Genomic DNA, 16,767 nt, shown 5'->3' with positions numbered 1-16,767 from the left:
AAACAACCCACATCTGGAGTTGTGTGAGGCCCTAAAACATATGATTTCTATATTCCTCTGTTTATTATGTTTATGCAACTTAAGCAATAATGTTTTTCATGAAACCTTGTAAGCATATTAAACACTTCTTTTGCAATTAAACTATGTTTTTGAACATTATCCTGCAGTAGTTTCCTTGTGTGAAAGATGCACAAACAACACATTTAAATGTATACAGAAGTACAATTTAATTAAAAGATATAAAGGTCATAGTGCATGTATAAATATATTGTTGGAGTAAAAAATGTGAAAATTATTCATAAAAAAATTATACATTTTGGCAACAGATTTCTTTGAACCTGAACTTTAAGCTTTGATTCCCAGAGTTTTTGACCGATGGATCTTCTATTGTTGATGTGTCCCGGAGGACATTGTGTCAGCTTTCAAGTTGATGCATAAGAAATGTAATTAATAACAATAACATGAATATATATGAGTTAATTAACTGCTTAGAAGAAACAATAAGTATGAAGTTAATTAACATTAATTAACAGAGCACTGAATCTTCTCTTAGCATGTAGTGCAGCAGTAACTTTGCAGCATCAGGAATATAGTGGTATGTGCTTAATACTTCACTGGTAGTTATTGTATTACATTCAGTACCAGAAACACTTTGGAGATAGCAGAAACGGGTCTATGCAGAGGCATTGAAGGCACCGTGGAAGCCATAAGGTATGTTAACAGGCACGTTGGCTCGTCCCAGTTCCTCAAACGTCTTGGCATCCAAAATCAGGAGGAAAGTTCCTTTATCCTGTAGAGAAAACTTGGTGGAGTTAATATAAAAAACACTGAAAGTTTATAAAGTGTTCACTGTAGAGATTTTCTCACTGCATGGACAAAAATCCACCAACACCCACTAACATCTGTCTTTTGTCTTCAAGGGAAAAGAGTGCAATGACTATTTAGCCCCGTGTCACATGACTCTGCTGAAGCTGCAGGGTTTTATAAGCTGCAGCTTCGATCCGCAGTGATGGATGCATGACACCCAGGTGGACATTTTTTCTGGAAGCCCAGGCTAAGAGGGAGCACGGTTCACTTTTTCCTCTACCAACACACCTGAACTAACCAATGTTTCTAACAAGGAGGCACCAAAACAAAGCATCAAGCCACCAGTATAGATAAATTAATTTTTATCGATCTGCACAGCAGCTGGCTGCAAGCTTCTTCAGTCTCTCTGTGCAGGGCCGACTCCTGCAGTCCCATCACACGTCAAACTGTTTTTTCTAATGTTTGTCAAGAAATGATGGTCCATCGCAGCCTGAATGACATCACTTCCTCTTGCAGTAGTCTGCAGAGTTGTCCCTGAGAGGAATAACTGGAATGATTCCACCAACGGATGGAGGATTACAAGGCTGCCGCTGGCAATGTGAAACGATGTGAAATCTACCATAAATGTTATATTTGCACAGCATCGTTATGAACAATATTCCACGGTACTGACAGGTGAAGTATGAGACTGCTGCTGGTCCAAAACGGTTTGCTCCTTAGGTGTTTGATTTGCCTTCTAGCTCTGTTTCAAACTGCCAAAAACACTCTTGTTTGGACCTTTTTTCTGTCGTTTCAAACGTAAATCCTGTTTGCAAACTTTGTATTCGCATTAAAGCTAACTTTGAGTCATTTGACACATCGTCTCTCGTCTGTGTTCCTGTTGCAGGCACCACAGCATTATTTTTCCATGCCTCGGTCAGCTCAGGCCAACTTTCATGAAAACATCATAAACCTGCAACACACTGGTGTGTGGATTATAAGAGCTTAAGTTAACTGAGACAGGCTTGCTTTACCATTAAAATAAACATCATAAAAGGACACATATTTACAGTGATGTAACCACACAATGAGCAGCACTTTTCTTATTAACTTGTGGCTTCTGGCTGCTCCCTAGCAGCCTCCCAAAGAGTCTTACCTGTGAGGGTGTGAGAACCACCGACAGGAGGACACCGTCGTCCTCTTCCACAGCATCAGGCGATGGCACAAACACAGGCTCTGATGGGTAGAAGCCCTTCTGGTACCAGGCCTGCAAATGTTTCAGATTCAGTAATTGCAGCTCAGTGTTTAATTTCTGTATTGCTGATTTTAAAAGCAAAAGTGTGGCTTTTAAACTCGTGCATCATTAATACATTTGAAAACGGTAATTTTCCAAGGTGCCTTCTCTTTTCACCGCCTTTTTTTTTTTATAGTTTAACATTTTCATAGATGCTTATTTGCTTTTAATTTGCTTTTATTTACATGAATGCTGGACACTGAGTTTAACAGCTGCCATGGTTCTGTCTCAATCTTGGCATATAACTGCATATAAAAACAGCATAAAAAAAGCCTTTTCCTTTTTAATCTGAAGTTAAAGGACACAGCTTAGTTACAAAAAAAAGTGATCCAGATCTGCACCAAGACTCATAAAATGATTCCTTCACTCATTTTTCAGCTCACCACCCAAGTTTGTGAAATTCAGCTTTTTTGTAGATTTAGGTATGATGTTGCTGAGAAGGAGACAAATTTGTGTTTCAGAAGCAAAAACACAAACATCTTTACTGAGAGGTGTGAGAAAGGAATTGATGCTAATGTTTGTTCGAACGGTCAGAGAGACGGAAAAACCCAAACTGAGCTCAATACTGAATGAGGAGAGAGAACAAAGCAGTGGATTGGAGGAAAAAAAATTGATGAATTTTCCACAGCTTTTTTTTTTAAAAAACACCCACGCCTCAGCCCAATCCTGCAGGAATACGACACATTGCCAGATTTTTTTGTAGATGCGGCCATTTCCTCCTGGTGCTTTAGCTGCTCCGTCTGCGTGCTGCACGTCAAACCCTCCGAATCAGACGGAGCTGCAGCGGCATGAAGGAATGTTTTTACTTGCTTGAAAAAAAGTCCCAGAGAGTGAAACACACCTTTAAAGCCAAACTGAACAAACCCCCAGGAGAGCCAAGGCACAAGAATAAGATAATTAAGCAAATGAGACGTAACAGCTGAATCAGGGAGCTTTGGACGGGGCTGCTTTGTGGATTTAGTTATTTTTGGATGGAGTAACACGAAAGCTACATTTTGACCCACATTATATGTGTCAGAATCTCCACTGTGGTCTTAATGCCTGTGAATGTAAGGTACATTTTGAATAAACCCTCTGCTGAGGGTCTTCGTTCCATCTCTCTGCGAGTCACTGAACCACAGATGAACAGCTCAGTTTGAGTGTTGTGTTTAAAAATTAAAAACAACAATTCCTGCGATAGAGATAGCAAATTTCATGAGCTATGGAGGGAAATGAGGGTGCGGTCAAGTAAAATGCTTAAGAGTATTCAACCAATCAGAAAAGTTTGGCACAGGAAGCCCCACCCTCAAACAAACAGGGTGTGTGTCATCTCTCGACTGGGGCCATTTTGAGTAGTAAAATGTCTCCCTAGTATTTTATTTAGAGCTTTACAAAGGTTACTGCTGCTCTATACACCGTTATTTTCTCCGCATCAGGGCCAAAGATTTCTAAAAAGCGGATGAACCGATCCCCATTTCTCACCATTATTCTGAGCCATTGTTTTGGTTAATTGACGTTGATAAAATATCCCACTAAGGCGATTGTAGAAGCTTATGTTATTAAACTATATTGAGTCTTTGGTCAAGATTTTAGCATGAAGCTGCTGACTTTAGTGATGATGAATGTGTTGTCCCAGGACGTGCACACTCGTGCACACTCCCACTCACACACACCTTGAACGTCTTGTCTTCCAGGTCCATTTTGAGCAATGAGTCTCCCACCAAGTGTCTGAAGCCACAGCCGTAGAAATAACGGTACGGCCGAGTGTTACATTTGCCGTAGTTGATCTGAGGGAACTCCAGGCCACCATATTCACAGAGGTCATCTCCATGGAGATTCTCGTGCTGGCAGAACACCTGTTGACAAAGAGAGGATTAAATGTCTATTGTTGCTTCAGGTCAGCAGAGTATTTGTCATCCCTCTTTCCAAGCATCTGTGAGCATTCGGCTTCAGTTTGACTGAGATTCAGTTCTGAAATATATCTATTTAACCTAGAATTACATAGGTCTCCATGGGCTGAATAAAGAAAATGTGTAGACGCAATGGTATGAAGACTCAAAGACACACACAGGTAGATTTTATTTTACACACGGACAAAAATCGCATAATAGAAGAAAATTAAATACAGAGAAAAGAAATAGAAGCATCCACAAACAATAAAGGACTAATAATAAAGGTGCTATCTCATCAGACTGCCCAATAAAATCAACCAGCAGAGAGTTGATGAACTGTGTGGATACTCAGTAATCTTACACTGTGATTGTAGAACACAAACCAGCAAATAAGGCTGTAGAAGGTCAGCTAATTAGAGGAGTGCAACAGTGTAATCATCATTTATTTTCCCTGTGGAGCTCTGTGGATTTTTTGCTGAGTTCTGAGTGTCAATAGGGATACTGAAGTTTGCATTAGTGTCTTCTTGAATGAGAACAAATGACCAACAGTTTCCAAGGGGACTTATGTTGAGTGAAAACAACAGAGGGCCAAAGATAGAGCTCTGTGGTACACCACTGTTAACGTCAGAAACTTAAATATTGGGAGCAGCCACACAAGTATGACTCAATATGACCAAAGTAAGTGACATGTGAGACATGTGACCTATAAAATGTGACCATCAGTGGTGTCAAATGCTGCGCTCAAATCAAGCACCGGTAAAATTGAAGTGTAGATGGTATAAAGATCATTTATAACTCTTATAAGTGCAACTTCAGTGGAATGATGGTTTCTATGAGCAGATTTAAGAGGTTCAAAAAGTCTTTTAGCTGACGAGATTTCCATCCACTGATTCAGAAAAGAAGGTAAATGTATAACAAAGGTATAACACGGTGATGTCCTCTTCATTATTGTCTTATTATATCTAAGGATCAGTTGTCCAAAATGTACCATTACTGGCACATGTTTAGTGGTTACCTGTTGGAACATAATTAAATGGAAAGTTTTAATTCTACAACTTTACAAACTTATTTTTGTCATGTGATTAATTGAATGGGCTTAAAATTACTATAATTTAATTTGACATTTTTGAGTTTATATGCATTTATTTAAAAAAATATTAATATTTCCTGCATATAAGTTGCTCAGTTTTTTTATTCATATTTTACTAAATGTTCAAACTTACTTTCCTATTATGTCATTCATCTTTTTTTACCCCTTTATTTTTCAATTATTATCATTTCCATTGTTTAAGTGTCTTATTGCATTGTTATTCCCTTTGTTTCTCTCTAGCTTTTCCTCTGAGCGAGGCAGGTTTGAACCTCAGTTAACATCAACCCATTGTGCTCTGAGCCAATTGTATTTGAGCATAAGCTGCCCCAGTTCTCTTTATGGTCTGTGCCTGTTCTTCTTTTTTTGTCTATTTGAATAGGGACAAATGTTAAGCATTAGCAAATATCACAAATCCTCCAGAGGGGCCTCTCAGTTACATAAAAGTCATACAGTAACATCATAAAATAGCATATGCAGGTCATTTATGATCACATAGCTGGTATTTCTTAAAAAACAACAAAAAAACCTGCTTCAGTCTTAATCTAAAATGAATATAGTCAGAGTCCAGAATTTGTTCCGTTAATCCCTCTCACAGAAAAAGCTCTTTGACCCGTTTGATAATCTACACAAAGGCACCTTGCAGGCTACTCAATCCAACACCTTAACTGAAAATCAAATTCTGTTTATGAACACATTTTAAACAGGGAACAGTGTTCTTTCTGGGTTTCCGCTCAGATTACATCTACAAGGCATAAAATCTCATTTTTGTGGCCTAGCAGAGTGTTTCCAGCTGAACTTCCTGTTTGGGCACAGAATTGGTTTTTTATTAGAGTTTAATTTAGAAATAAGGACTATAAACTAAGAATGGGGCATTTTTGTGTCGTAGCGTTGCTATTTCAGTTTATTAACACATTGACTCCCAAGTCACGTAAAACTACGTTTTTACTGCCCATGCGTTGGCTCCCAAATGGTAAAAATACGTTTTTACGTTTTTTTTTATGGATTCTGAATCTATACATTCTAATGCACATTCTGTGTGATTTTTGTAATTATGTGATGAACAGAACTGACATAGATGGCAGTCAAAAACTGGTGTCATCATCTGGACATTTTGATCATTACGCCAATGGCTTTGCGTCAACTCAAGAACAATTTTGATAACGCTGCATTGATTGTTGTGCATTTCCGCATTTTGTCCAATTGCACGTGTCGGTTTCCAGAGGGTGACGGTAAAGTAACATAAACAAACAACAAGAAGGAGAAGAAGACACGCGACAACTGACTGACCCGGATATGTATCTAAAGTGCCACAGGCTGAAAGAGGAGCGCACCTTTCACAAAAGCCCCGATCTCAGTTTGTTGTTGATTTTGGTGGATACCCGCCTTGGTTTAGCTAAGGATAGCTCGCTAATGGCGGCACCTAGAGACACGCAGTTTTGACCCACAAAGAGTTTAAAGTCTCAGCTTTCAAACGAGCCATAACATGTTTCAGTGGCCCTATCACATAATATGCTGTGACTGTACAAAATACGTCAAAAAAATGGTTTAGAACGCTGGGAGTCTAAGACATAATTCTGTAAAAACCGCTGGTAGTCAATGTGTTAAAAACAGAAAAAATAGACGGGTCAGACATGTATTATTTGTCAGTATTTGTCATTTTGAAGCTTCCAGCTCACCTTGTCTGAGCTGAGTTTGACACAGGATGCTGTACTGGATTGTCGAGTGTTCAGGTTCTGGCCTGTTGGGGTGTCACTGCTCACGTGGAGGGGCAGGACGAAACGACGAGGGAAAGTCCTGTCTGTGCCGTTGTACACCTGGAAGGGACACAGTGCATTTTAGAGCTTCGTGCATCATCTCGCATTTAGGACAATGTCAGTTGGGCCCATGGGAATCAAAACAAACACAGACACAAACATGGAGTGGGAGAAATGTATTGAATTTTATTTTGAAATGGGCCTAAAATAAGGCGAGATTAAAAACTAAATTTCTCCCACTCCATGTTTGTGTCTGTGTTTGCGAGATCTCGCAAAAGTCTTTTTTTTTTTTTTCGTTTTTTTTCCGTAATTGCTTGTTTTAAAACAACAACAAAAAAAAATTAACAGAGGGCAACAAGTCCAACACTGAAAGTAATTATTTAGCATTAAAAAAGGAAATAAGATCAATGCCATCAGTGTCTTGAGCAAAACCAGTTGAGGAAAAAAAAATGAATTCAATAACTGAAATAAAATTAAAAAAAATATTTCTAAACTCAGAATAAAATTATCTGTGGATGGTGTAATAATACTGACTTCATCTAGTGCCTCTCCTGACTTGCGTAAGTTCTGGATCAGGTAGTTGTTGATGGCTTGGCCGTCGTCTGAGCAGCACATGTCAAGCATCAAGAATCCGTCCTCCTCAAAGGCGTTGATTTGATGGAAGGTGGACATGGCTTTGGTGTGGTACTTAACTGGGATGATCTGCAGGACCAAAAACACTTGCAAAAATCAGCTTTTCTCTCAGATTTCTCTCAAATGACCTAAATTTGGGTGCAGTTCTCACCTCTCCTGTGTGCTTGTCAACAAGGTGGAAGATGGTTTCCAGCTTGGGATCCCAGTAGATGCCATGACTCAAAGCCTTCCCTCTTAGCTTGCATGTGACTATCTTCAACAGGTCCATCTTAATTGGCTGCTCGATGAACACCACATAGTTCTCAGACATAGCTAGAAGCAGCAGAGGGGTATTACTGAACTTGTGAAAGTGAAAGAGACAGACAAAACTAACGTGTGATGCCCAGGAGTACTGGCTTACCAAAGCTGTGGTAGTAGGAGGGATGGGATTTGTTTGCTGGTACAATAGAGCAGAGGATTTTGGCTCCTTGCAGGGTGTCTTTGCTGTCCATCTTCTCTGGAGGAACTCTAATGATATTGTACAGAGCTCCTAAAATAAAAGGGTAATACTTTAGGAGCTTTTATAGACATTTGTTCTGGGGTGAGGTGTGAGCAGGCAGAGGCAGATGTTCAGTGACAGTAACGTAGCTGATATTGTAAAGGAAGATTAAAAAGAAAAGTGTTGATGACTTGTGCAAACCATGTGGGCCTTTAAGTAGGAAAAAGCCAAACCTTTGCTTCCATAAGAGTTGCCCATGTTGTAGGTGGTGCCATCTGGATCATAGTGTGGGTGGGCAGTGGCTCCATTTACAGCAATGAACTTGCTCCAGTCAACCTGCCAAACAGAAGGGAGCGCAGCAGGTTTTAGCTCGATGTGTTGGGATGGGCTTGTAGAAAGGATAAGTCAGGACGTCCAGTGGTTAAACATTGACCTAAAAGATGACAATTGGAATCCCTGGTCAGATGTTGGCATCTTCTTTAATTGATATTAGAAAAGCTCTATGTGGCTGTGACACAGTGAGAGCAGGTTGTAGGTTGGGATGCACTAAGAGTAAACCTCTGGGCTGATGTTGAAGATGATCATTTGAATTACAGCAAATGCGGATTGTTTTTGTAATTTATTTTTACTTTTAATGCCATGGAAACAATGAAATATGCTTTGTCAATAATTAAACCATTTTAAAGTATGCCATGTTAAAGAAATGTATCAAAAAAATTTCATTATAACCTTTCATCATTTGGGTAAACAAAATTAACAATAAAATACTGTAATCTTAAGCCTTTTTAGCTTGTTAAATCATTGCCAACTTCAGTGCTTACGTGGCCCCAAACATAATTTTGTGCCCAACAAAATTAAGTCTAAACAAATATTGTCAGTTTCAAAGTCAATGCAGCACAACGAGGACACACCAGATAAATATTGGCCACTGCCAGCGATTGATGTTCGCCTATTTGCAGACGAGTCGACAGCAGCCAACATGCAGAAAATCAACCAATGCTGATGTTAGGTATAGATATATCTGTGCATCCCTAGTTTTCAGCTACCCCATCAGAAGTTATAAATCAAAAGGCTAAGCCCTCATCAGGTGATATCAAGGGAATTAGAAGGACTGATGTGTGTGGATCCTGCTATAGTTCTGATGGTCTAAAGACATGATGAATATTGCTGATATTACTGGAAAACATGACAGATTAATGACAGCATAATAGTCACACACAGTAATCAATTTGCACCTATATCTCCATGGCGACCATGATAGTACCTTTTCCAATGTTTCTAAGCTCTCTGGGTTCACTCTGTGCATGAAATTAGTCTCCGTGCTGACGTAGTAGTCACCTTTGTATTTCACAAAGCTCACACTTGCATTGTCTGTAGGCTCTGAAACAAAGAAGCACAGGATTACCCAGGCTTTTTAGACTATTTGAAGCTTTGCTTCATCATTCAGCTACACGACTTTAGTGGAAAGTTTAGTGGGAATGTCAAACATTTTCTTCTTCCCTCCCTAGTTCCCCACTGCAGTGCTTTGTTCTGCAACATCGGCATGGACAGACTGCTTAAGAGGCTCCGCCCCTCGCTCCACCACAGAGGAATTTGTACAAACAAACTAAGAAATTATTCCTTTTCTCCATCTGACATAGATTTTCCCTCTACTACCCTGCTTCAAATCACTGAGTTGATTTTACTGCATCAGAAAACCTCTGCTTTATTTAAAACTTCAATCAGAGGGAAAATTAAGCAACATTCCTGCAAGCCAACTACACCACACGTGCCTGTCATCGTTGCTTCTCTTCTTTTGCCAGTCATTATCTATCGATCTTGATCCTTCGTGCTGAGTCTACTTACCAATCATCTCAAAGCGTGAGAGGAATCTCTGGAAGAAGTTTTTACATGGGTCAGGCATGGCAAGGGTGCCAAATTCTGACATCACGATGCGGTCCCTTTCGCTGTTCTTCTTGTAGGCGTCGCTGTTAAGGAATCGACTCATGTACGTAACCTGGCCCTCCTGGATCTTAAACTGGTGGAGCATGGCCATCCCATCGAACCAGTGGTTGTAGCTGCCATGAAATACGGACATTAGGATTATATCACACGTTTTTTTTTTGTACCATCATGCAGCGTGCGGGGACATTTCCAACTTACTGAGTATTTCCAAACTCAAATTTCCCTGGGCCGTTGCGAAGGAAGTTGCCATTGATCCAGGATGGGATGGTTCCTTGTACTTCGGTAGCGATTGGCTCAGGGGTGTCCTCTGCACTGCGAACAAGCCCAGCAATTGTCTCAAGTCCCTTAAGTGCTGTGGTAAATTCCTTTGGCCCGCCATTGTCAACAGGCCTGGGTTCATCTGTAGAAAATGCCCACAAAGACAAAATCATACCCAGACTATTTCTCTTTCACCTAAATCAGAGGGACAACGGGGAGGTGGTTTCTATGCTTAAATGTACTCAAATGCACCATTCACTATGCTTCATATCAATTCAGTCACACTAAAATAAACATTTACAATTAATACTCTAATGGACTCTTGATTAATTTACTGTAAAAACAATATGCCCTGATGGACATAACACGTCTTCTCTTCATCATTTAATGTTCGTGGATAAGTTGTGAGATTTCAGCCAATTTAGTGCATGAATGATTGAGTTGTGGTCACAAAAGGTCGCCAGGGCTTTTGACTACTAAGTCTGATCACTTAGTCTCTGTCAGTCAGACATGACAAGATCTAGTGCAAAAAACAGAGTTTTCCAGAGATATTTTGGTCATTAGTATGAGTAAGGTTTGATAGACAGCCCAAAAACAGAATGACTTTCACCACGACATAAGAAGCAGTTAATGCATTAAACATCTGCAGCTCATCCAGAACGCTGCTGCTAGAGTTTTAACCCGGACTAAGAGATCTACACACATCACACCAGTTTTAAAATCTTTACTCTGGCTTCCAGTCACAGAATAGATTCTAAAAGCCTGCTGGTGGTTTAGGCCCAAAATACATCTGTGATATGTTCAGAGAATATAAACCCAGTAGAGCTCTTAGATCCAAGGACTCAGGTCAGCTGGTCCAGTCCAGAGTCCAGACTAAACATGGAGAAGCAGCATTTAGCTGTTATGCTGCAAATAAGTGGAACAAACTGCCAGTGGAGATTAAACTTTCACCAAATGGAGACATTTTTAGATCCAGGTTAAAGACATTTCTTTTCTCATGTGTCTATGCATGAAATCTGCACAGTATCGTTTAACTTATCTTCACTTGCTTGTTTTTAAAATTCATTTGAATTATTTTATTTGTTTCTCTTTATATTCTTTTATGTATTTTTAATGCTTCTTAAACTCCCTGCTGCAATGTTTTATTTTATGTAAAGCACTTTGAATTGTTTTGTACATGAAATGTGCTATACAAATAAATTTGACTTTAACTTAATGATGATGATGCCTGTATGTAGAGCCACACCACTTCCCTTCTCTCTAAAATGACTGTGCACTCATTTTTATTACCTTCTTCTGCATATTTGGACTAAATATTTAACCTCCCTCATCATCTCCATTCAAGTGTGTGTAGCTAATGTGTGCAAACATGTGTACTGAGCGATGAGCTTAGACGAATAGTTTGTCCTGACATGTGGAACATCCTCTGGTTTGAAACTGTAACTGGAAAACAATCTCAATTTTCTATATTTACAATCTCATCCTAATAATACAGAAAGTAAATAGTTGGGTGAATTAGCTATTGGGAAAAAAATGGTCTGAATATCTTCAATCATTAGAAGCAAGGGATTTTTAAAAGTTAATAGGAAAATATCTCAAAAGTGGGTTTTTGAGAGTTAATCATATTTTTAGCAAGAGTAATTTATTTCTCATGCAGCACCAAACGACTTGTAGATATAATCAAATTCATAGTTTATATTAATACAAGTCTGGGAAGAAAATGATTTGTGATGAATGTCATTACCGTCATTACCCTGAGGAGATTAGAATAAATGTCAACCCAACTGAGAGGAAAATGAAGGATTCCCAGCTTGGAAAGAGTGAAATCGGGGATGTGAACTGGGAGGGTAGGGTGAGCTGGCATGGAGTGACACGGTGAACATAGGTGGTGCAATATTAGATTAGTGAGGATCTGCCCTTTAGTGCAGTTACATCTGGAGAACAGCAACTTTGTCTGTTGGGCCTCACTGCAGCATTTGTGACTCCAGTGATAACAAATGTGTGACTTCAGTTATTTTAAAACAGTCAGCTGCACTGTTTACACCATCACTGCTGCAAAGGAGAGGCTTTTCTTACATGTGTTCAAACTCTGAATGTAAGATAAGTTTACAGTGTTTTCTTTGAGTAAACGTATGTAAGCATGTTCAAATGCCAAATGCACAATATCTGCACCAGAGGAGAATTATTCTATTCCTTCAGTGGTGACTTTTGAATCATATCAACCTGAATATGAAGCTGCCATGTGCAGATGACTTGTTTCTGTGTTTGGCTTCTTGCTGCATGTATGTCGATGTAGACGAAAGCTTTTGGTTTCATTGTTCAAGACATTTAATGTGTTTCAGGTTTCAAGTTCAAGTGTATCGAGTTTTTGGAAATATGTATACAGTCATAAAATGTGGCTTTTTTATGAATTTGGCTGATGGATTATGGGACGAAAAACAAAAGTTTTTGTTTGAAGTGGTATTTTCAGTTTTCATGTCTGGCACACAGCCAATGAATATGGTTTAAATATGGTTTATATTGTATCCCTCTTCAGTAGGAAGCAGTGTCATTCTTAAAACTGAATATTTTGTAAAGAAATAGATAAATATGGCACGAGGTGGCACAGAGCTGTCAGCATAGAAAGCCCCTGTGCAATAACTTGGATGTCATTTAACATTTTTTACATCTCAATAAAAAGACTATTTCCTCTTATGAACAATAAAAATCAGATACTTTGAAACGATGGTGTTGAGATTGAAAGAAGAACTTCAATGAATACACCTGTGATCATTTAAATAAATTAGAGCAACAATGACCACGCAGACATAACTAAGCACTTGGGATTTGAAATGAGCCTAATTGCAAGAAAATAGCTATGAAGCCATTTATGAACATTCTTAGTTTTAGGTTAAACATTTTGTGATGATCAGTGATGAGGAAATATTCAATGGAGACACAGGAGTTGCATCCGTAATCAGGCACAGAATGGGCCATCATGGCGCTTCATAAGAAGTAGCCTTTCTCCTAAAATGTCTCTAGACTGTGCAGCTCTTGCACAATCAAGCCCTAACAAACAGATGATCCAGTTTTGGCACAGCTGAGTTATCTGAGGGAATCAGACTTTCCATGGCAGCTCAGAGAATGTGCAGGACACTTTATGGCCAATAGCTTAAATAGATACCCTAACAAGCGATTCTGGTTGTGTGAATCATATCCAGCCCAACAACGGACAGCCTTAAGAATTAGTTCCACATTATGTGTCCATATTGATTGCACAGTACAAAGTGTTCACTTCTCCGTCTCAAGCTTCAACTTATATCATGTAGTGTTGCAATGAAAACACAGTCAAATACTGGCTGAAAAGACAACTTCCAGTCTCCAGAGGTTTAGCATCAGATGGTTATTCCACCGTAATATAAAAAAGCAGCAGACAAGAACAAAAACCTGGCCGAGGGTGTGATTTGGATCCATCTCCGAGGTGGAAGAGAAACTCAAAAAAGAGCAGCTCGTGTGCTTTTGTTAAAATTATTAAAAACACATGTGGATTTATAATGAAATGTGTATTAACCGTTTTTGGATTGGACCACTATTGTGTTTTTAAGATAGCACGAATCTCTCTTTGATTTCACACAATTAAATATTCAAATATCCCTTTTAGAGACATATTCACATCCTCTACACTTGCACTGATAACACTGTGAAGATGATTCTTAACCCTGAGTATGTGAATTATGAAAATGTAAAAGTTATAGTACTGAATGCATAAACCTGTCACCTGTGACTGTTATTACTCATGCATTAATAAAGTTGTGGCTCATTTTGAATGACTTTGCATCAGGTGATTATTTTTCATGTGAATTGATATTTTATCCAGTCAATGGTCTGATTTTAAATATGAAAATAGTTGTTAGTTTTCCCACAGCTGATTCGTTTAAACTGCAGCTGCTAGATGAATGTTGTGAATGTAAGCTCTTTACCTCAGAGACTTTAGAAAAGAAATATACTAAGCAAAGCAAATTCTGTTAAAGTAGCTGTGTGCAGTTACTGGAACAAGGTCCAGTTTTCAGTCGCTTGACTCCTGAGTGATAAAAGTTCTGACATCCGTTGCATGTTGTCATTTTCTGGGCATTTTCCGTGCAGCAGAGCAAACACGGTTCTCTGGAGAGTCAGCTTTATGATTCTTATGACGGTTTGACTGTACTGTAGCTGAAAATTAGATTAGTTTTCATTATTATTCTTTCTACGTTTCATTATTGAGGACTGGTAATAAGTGCGGTGTTGTTTAACTAGGAAATAAACCTGTGAAAATGAAACCTGACATCAGCGTTGAGAGTAAGGCTGAGTACACAAGAAAGAACATTTTGTACAGTTCTGCAGATTTCACTCGTCGTCACGGCACTGCGTGTCAGATCACACCAAAGTTGATTTATACCTTCTGTGCATGGCAAATAACACATTTATTCAGGTTATCTTAAATGTAGATGCGCAATTGTCTATTCGGATATCGCTCTGAAAGCAGCAGCAGGTGAATCCTTCACCGGTCTGTTTTTTTTATTTATTATTATCTGTAGCCTACAGCAAAACACTGACAACAACGGGGCAAACTTACCGGAACCCTCCAGCTTCACGGGCGACATGTCAGAGGATGGATGCAGCTTCTCTCCGCTTTATCTGCGACCTTTTCAGATCATAAAACACCACAACTGTGTGTAAAGCCGCCGGGGCTTCAGGCACTGTGGTGAGCGGTTATGTAACAGCACGCAGCAGCGCACCCTTTATGGGCCGGTGTACTGCGGGCCTGCTGGAGCACGTGCAAACTCAACAAGTTGTTTACTTGCTTTACGTCATAAAAATGTAACAAATTTTTCATCTTTCCCCACTCAACACAAACACACAGGATAGTACAGGCTATAAGGGAATAATATTAATGCTAAGGATTTTAAATACCGAGATCAGAATAAATGTACAATTACCCAAGACCTAATCCATCTGTTAAATTTCATATGAATTTTAGCCTGTTGGAGGACTGAATGTCTTTATGTCCTGGAAGAAGAACAATAGCCTTATATTAAGGAGGATTGGTTTACTTTGACACAGCAAAATAAGAGAAAGTTGCCTGTAACACCTGCAAGACACAAGTACACAATTAGAAATAAGTAAGATTAGTAGTATAATGTAGTGACCACAAACAATTTAATGCTAATGAAAATAAACGCAAAATTGAATGAATGTTTTTTTTCTGATTATTGATTAATGACGCTTGGACTTGTATTAATTTATATATCATGGTTAACATGTTTATTTTCAGCATGTTTGGTATTCATTTATCCTTTTTCATCAGCCTGTGTTGATCATGACCTGAAGTTTGTTTCTACCTGCAGAGGACTGTGTTTTACAGCTTGTGTATAAATGAACGGGTCAAGTGACACCTCACAGCCAACAGCCGTCCATATGGACCGTGCGTCTGTCCAGATAATCTTTGCTGGAGGATTAAAGCAAGTTCCGGTGGAGGAGGACACTACACGGTAGGATTCATACTAACATTCAGGTTCTGTATATTTTAATTTGATTTAGTCCGCTTCATGGGAAAATCAGTCTTCTATAAGTACAATTTAGCTTCTTATTGCTGTAGATTGCCTTATTGACTCGAGCTGTCAGACAGGCTACGTACGTTAAGCTACCTGTACACGTTTAATGCTTTATTAGCTGTAAATATGGCCACAGCAGTCGTTTCAGGCCCAAACAATACTGGGCTGTTTTTTTCATGAAAACATACTTAAAGTTTGAAAAAAAGTGAGCTGAAACATTAATTAATGCAGAATAACTGCCTCAGACTGTTGCAGCTTCACTGAGAATAATAACAGTTGTATGGGTGTGTTGATCCCCTGTCACTTTATCCATAAACACAAGCTATTTCCTGTTTTATGTTCAGCTTCCTTTGCATTTTTATTTGTATATATTTTTTGCATTTCAGGCATGCAACACATTCCAAAACTGGTTTGTCCAAAAGGGGTAATTTAGGGCTAGTGATGAGATTTTATTATAATCATTATGAAACAGGCGGAAACTTTCAGCGGCAAACATGAGCAGAATATGTTCAATGATTAAACTGTTTAAGATAAATGTTTTTCAAAGAATGATTCCATATTGCTCCCTCCACTCTGCATTATATATGATTACGCTTTGCAGAAGATCTGGAGGAGTTTTAAGTGTAGGCTATACATTGTAAATGAGCAAGCTCAAGTAAGACAATCATGAGCTCAGATGACAACTGCATCAAAAACCGTCATTCATCAATAACTTATGCAAACACGTGGACAAGGGAGAGCACAACAAACTTAAGACTTTTCTGTGCAAAAAAGAAGCATTTTTAACATGCTAAGGTGCATTCATGGTGTTCCATTTTGGAACTACTGGTACACAAACGACAGTGGAGACACATATTACAGCTCTACTATTTATTTGTCAGTTAATTAATTGGCTAAATTTATTGCTTTCCATTTTAATGATTGATTAGTCACTGAACAAACTTCTCTGATTATACACTGCCACCCAACTCGTTTTGGCAGAAGTATAAACTGAGTAGTTCCAAGCATGACTATATTGTTGTCTGGCTTGTTCTTTAACAGGATACATCTTTTTTTTCCAAACAGGAAATATTGCATCAACTATCCGTA

General features: G+C 38.8%; 1 protein-coding gene across 1 annotated transcript; it reads right to left on the bottom strand.

Moving 5' to 3' along the window:
• Positions 1-202: 202 nt before the first annotated feature.
• On the bottom strand, positions 203-14,840 carry LOC142402260 (carotenoid-cleaving dioxygenase, mitochondrial-like). Its single transcript, XM_075487852.1, has 12 exons — positions 14,700-14,840; positions 10,049-10,250; positions 9,752-9,963; positions 9,171-9,286; positions 8,140-8,242; positions 7,829-7,957; positions 7,580-7,740; positions 7,330-7,497; positions 6,718-6,855; positions 3,733-3,915; positions 1,943-2,053; positions 203-790 (listed from the first exon to the last, which is right to left on the bottom strand). Exons 1-12 carry the CDS (start codon positions 14,725-14,727, stop codon positions 674-676), a joined length of 1,668 nt encoding a protein of 555 aa, XP_075343967.1. The 5' UTR covers positions 14,728-14,840; the 3' UTR covers positions 203-673.
• Positions 14,841-16,767: the final 1,927 nt, after the last annotated feature.

This window comes from Odontesthes bonariensis, chromosome 16 (assembly GCF_027942865.1).
Source record: "Odontesthes bonariensis isolate fOdoBon6 chromosome 16, fOdoBon6.hap1, whole genome shotgun sequence".
Lineage (NCBI taxonomy): Eukaryota > Metazoa > Chordata > Actinopteri > Atheriniformes > Atherinopsidae > Odontesthes > Odontesthes bonariensis.
Note: the sequence above shows the minus strand (reverse complement) of the source record. Positions and strands in the feature narration are given on the sequence as shown.

Excerpts from the sequence above, each read along its gene's own strand:
- LOC142402260 (XM_075487852.1), bottom strand. The coding sequence starts at position 14,727 with ATGTCGCCCGTGAAGCTGGAGGGTTCCG. Across the intron at positions 9,287-9,751 it reads CTCACGCTTTGAGATGATTG|AGCCTACAGACAATGCAAGT; the intron begins GTAAGTAGACTC and ends TCTTTGTTTCAG. Across the intron at positions 6,856-7,329 it reads CAGGAGAGGCACTAGATGAA|GTGTACAACGGCACAGACAG; the intron begins GTCAGTATTATT and ends TGTCCCTTCCAG.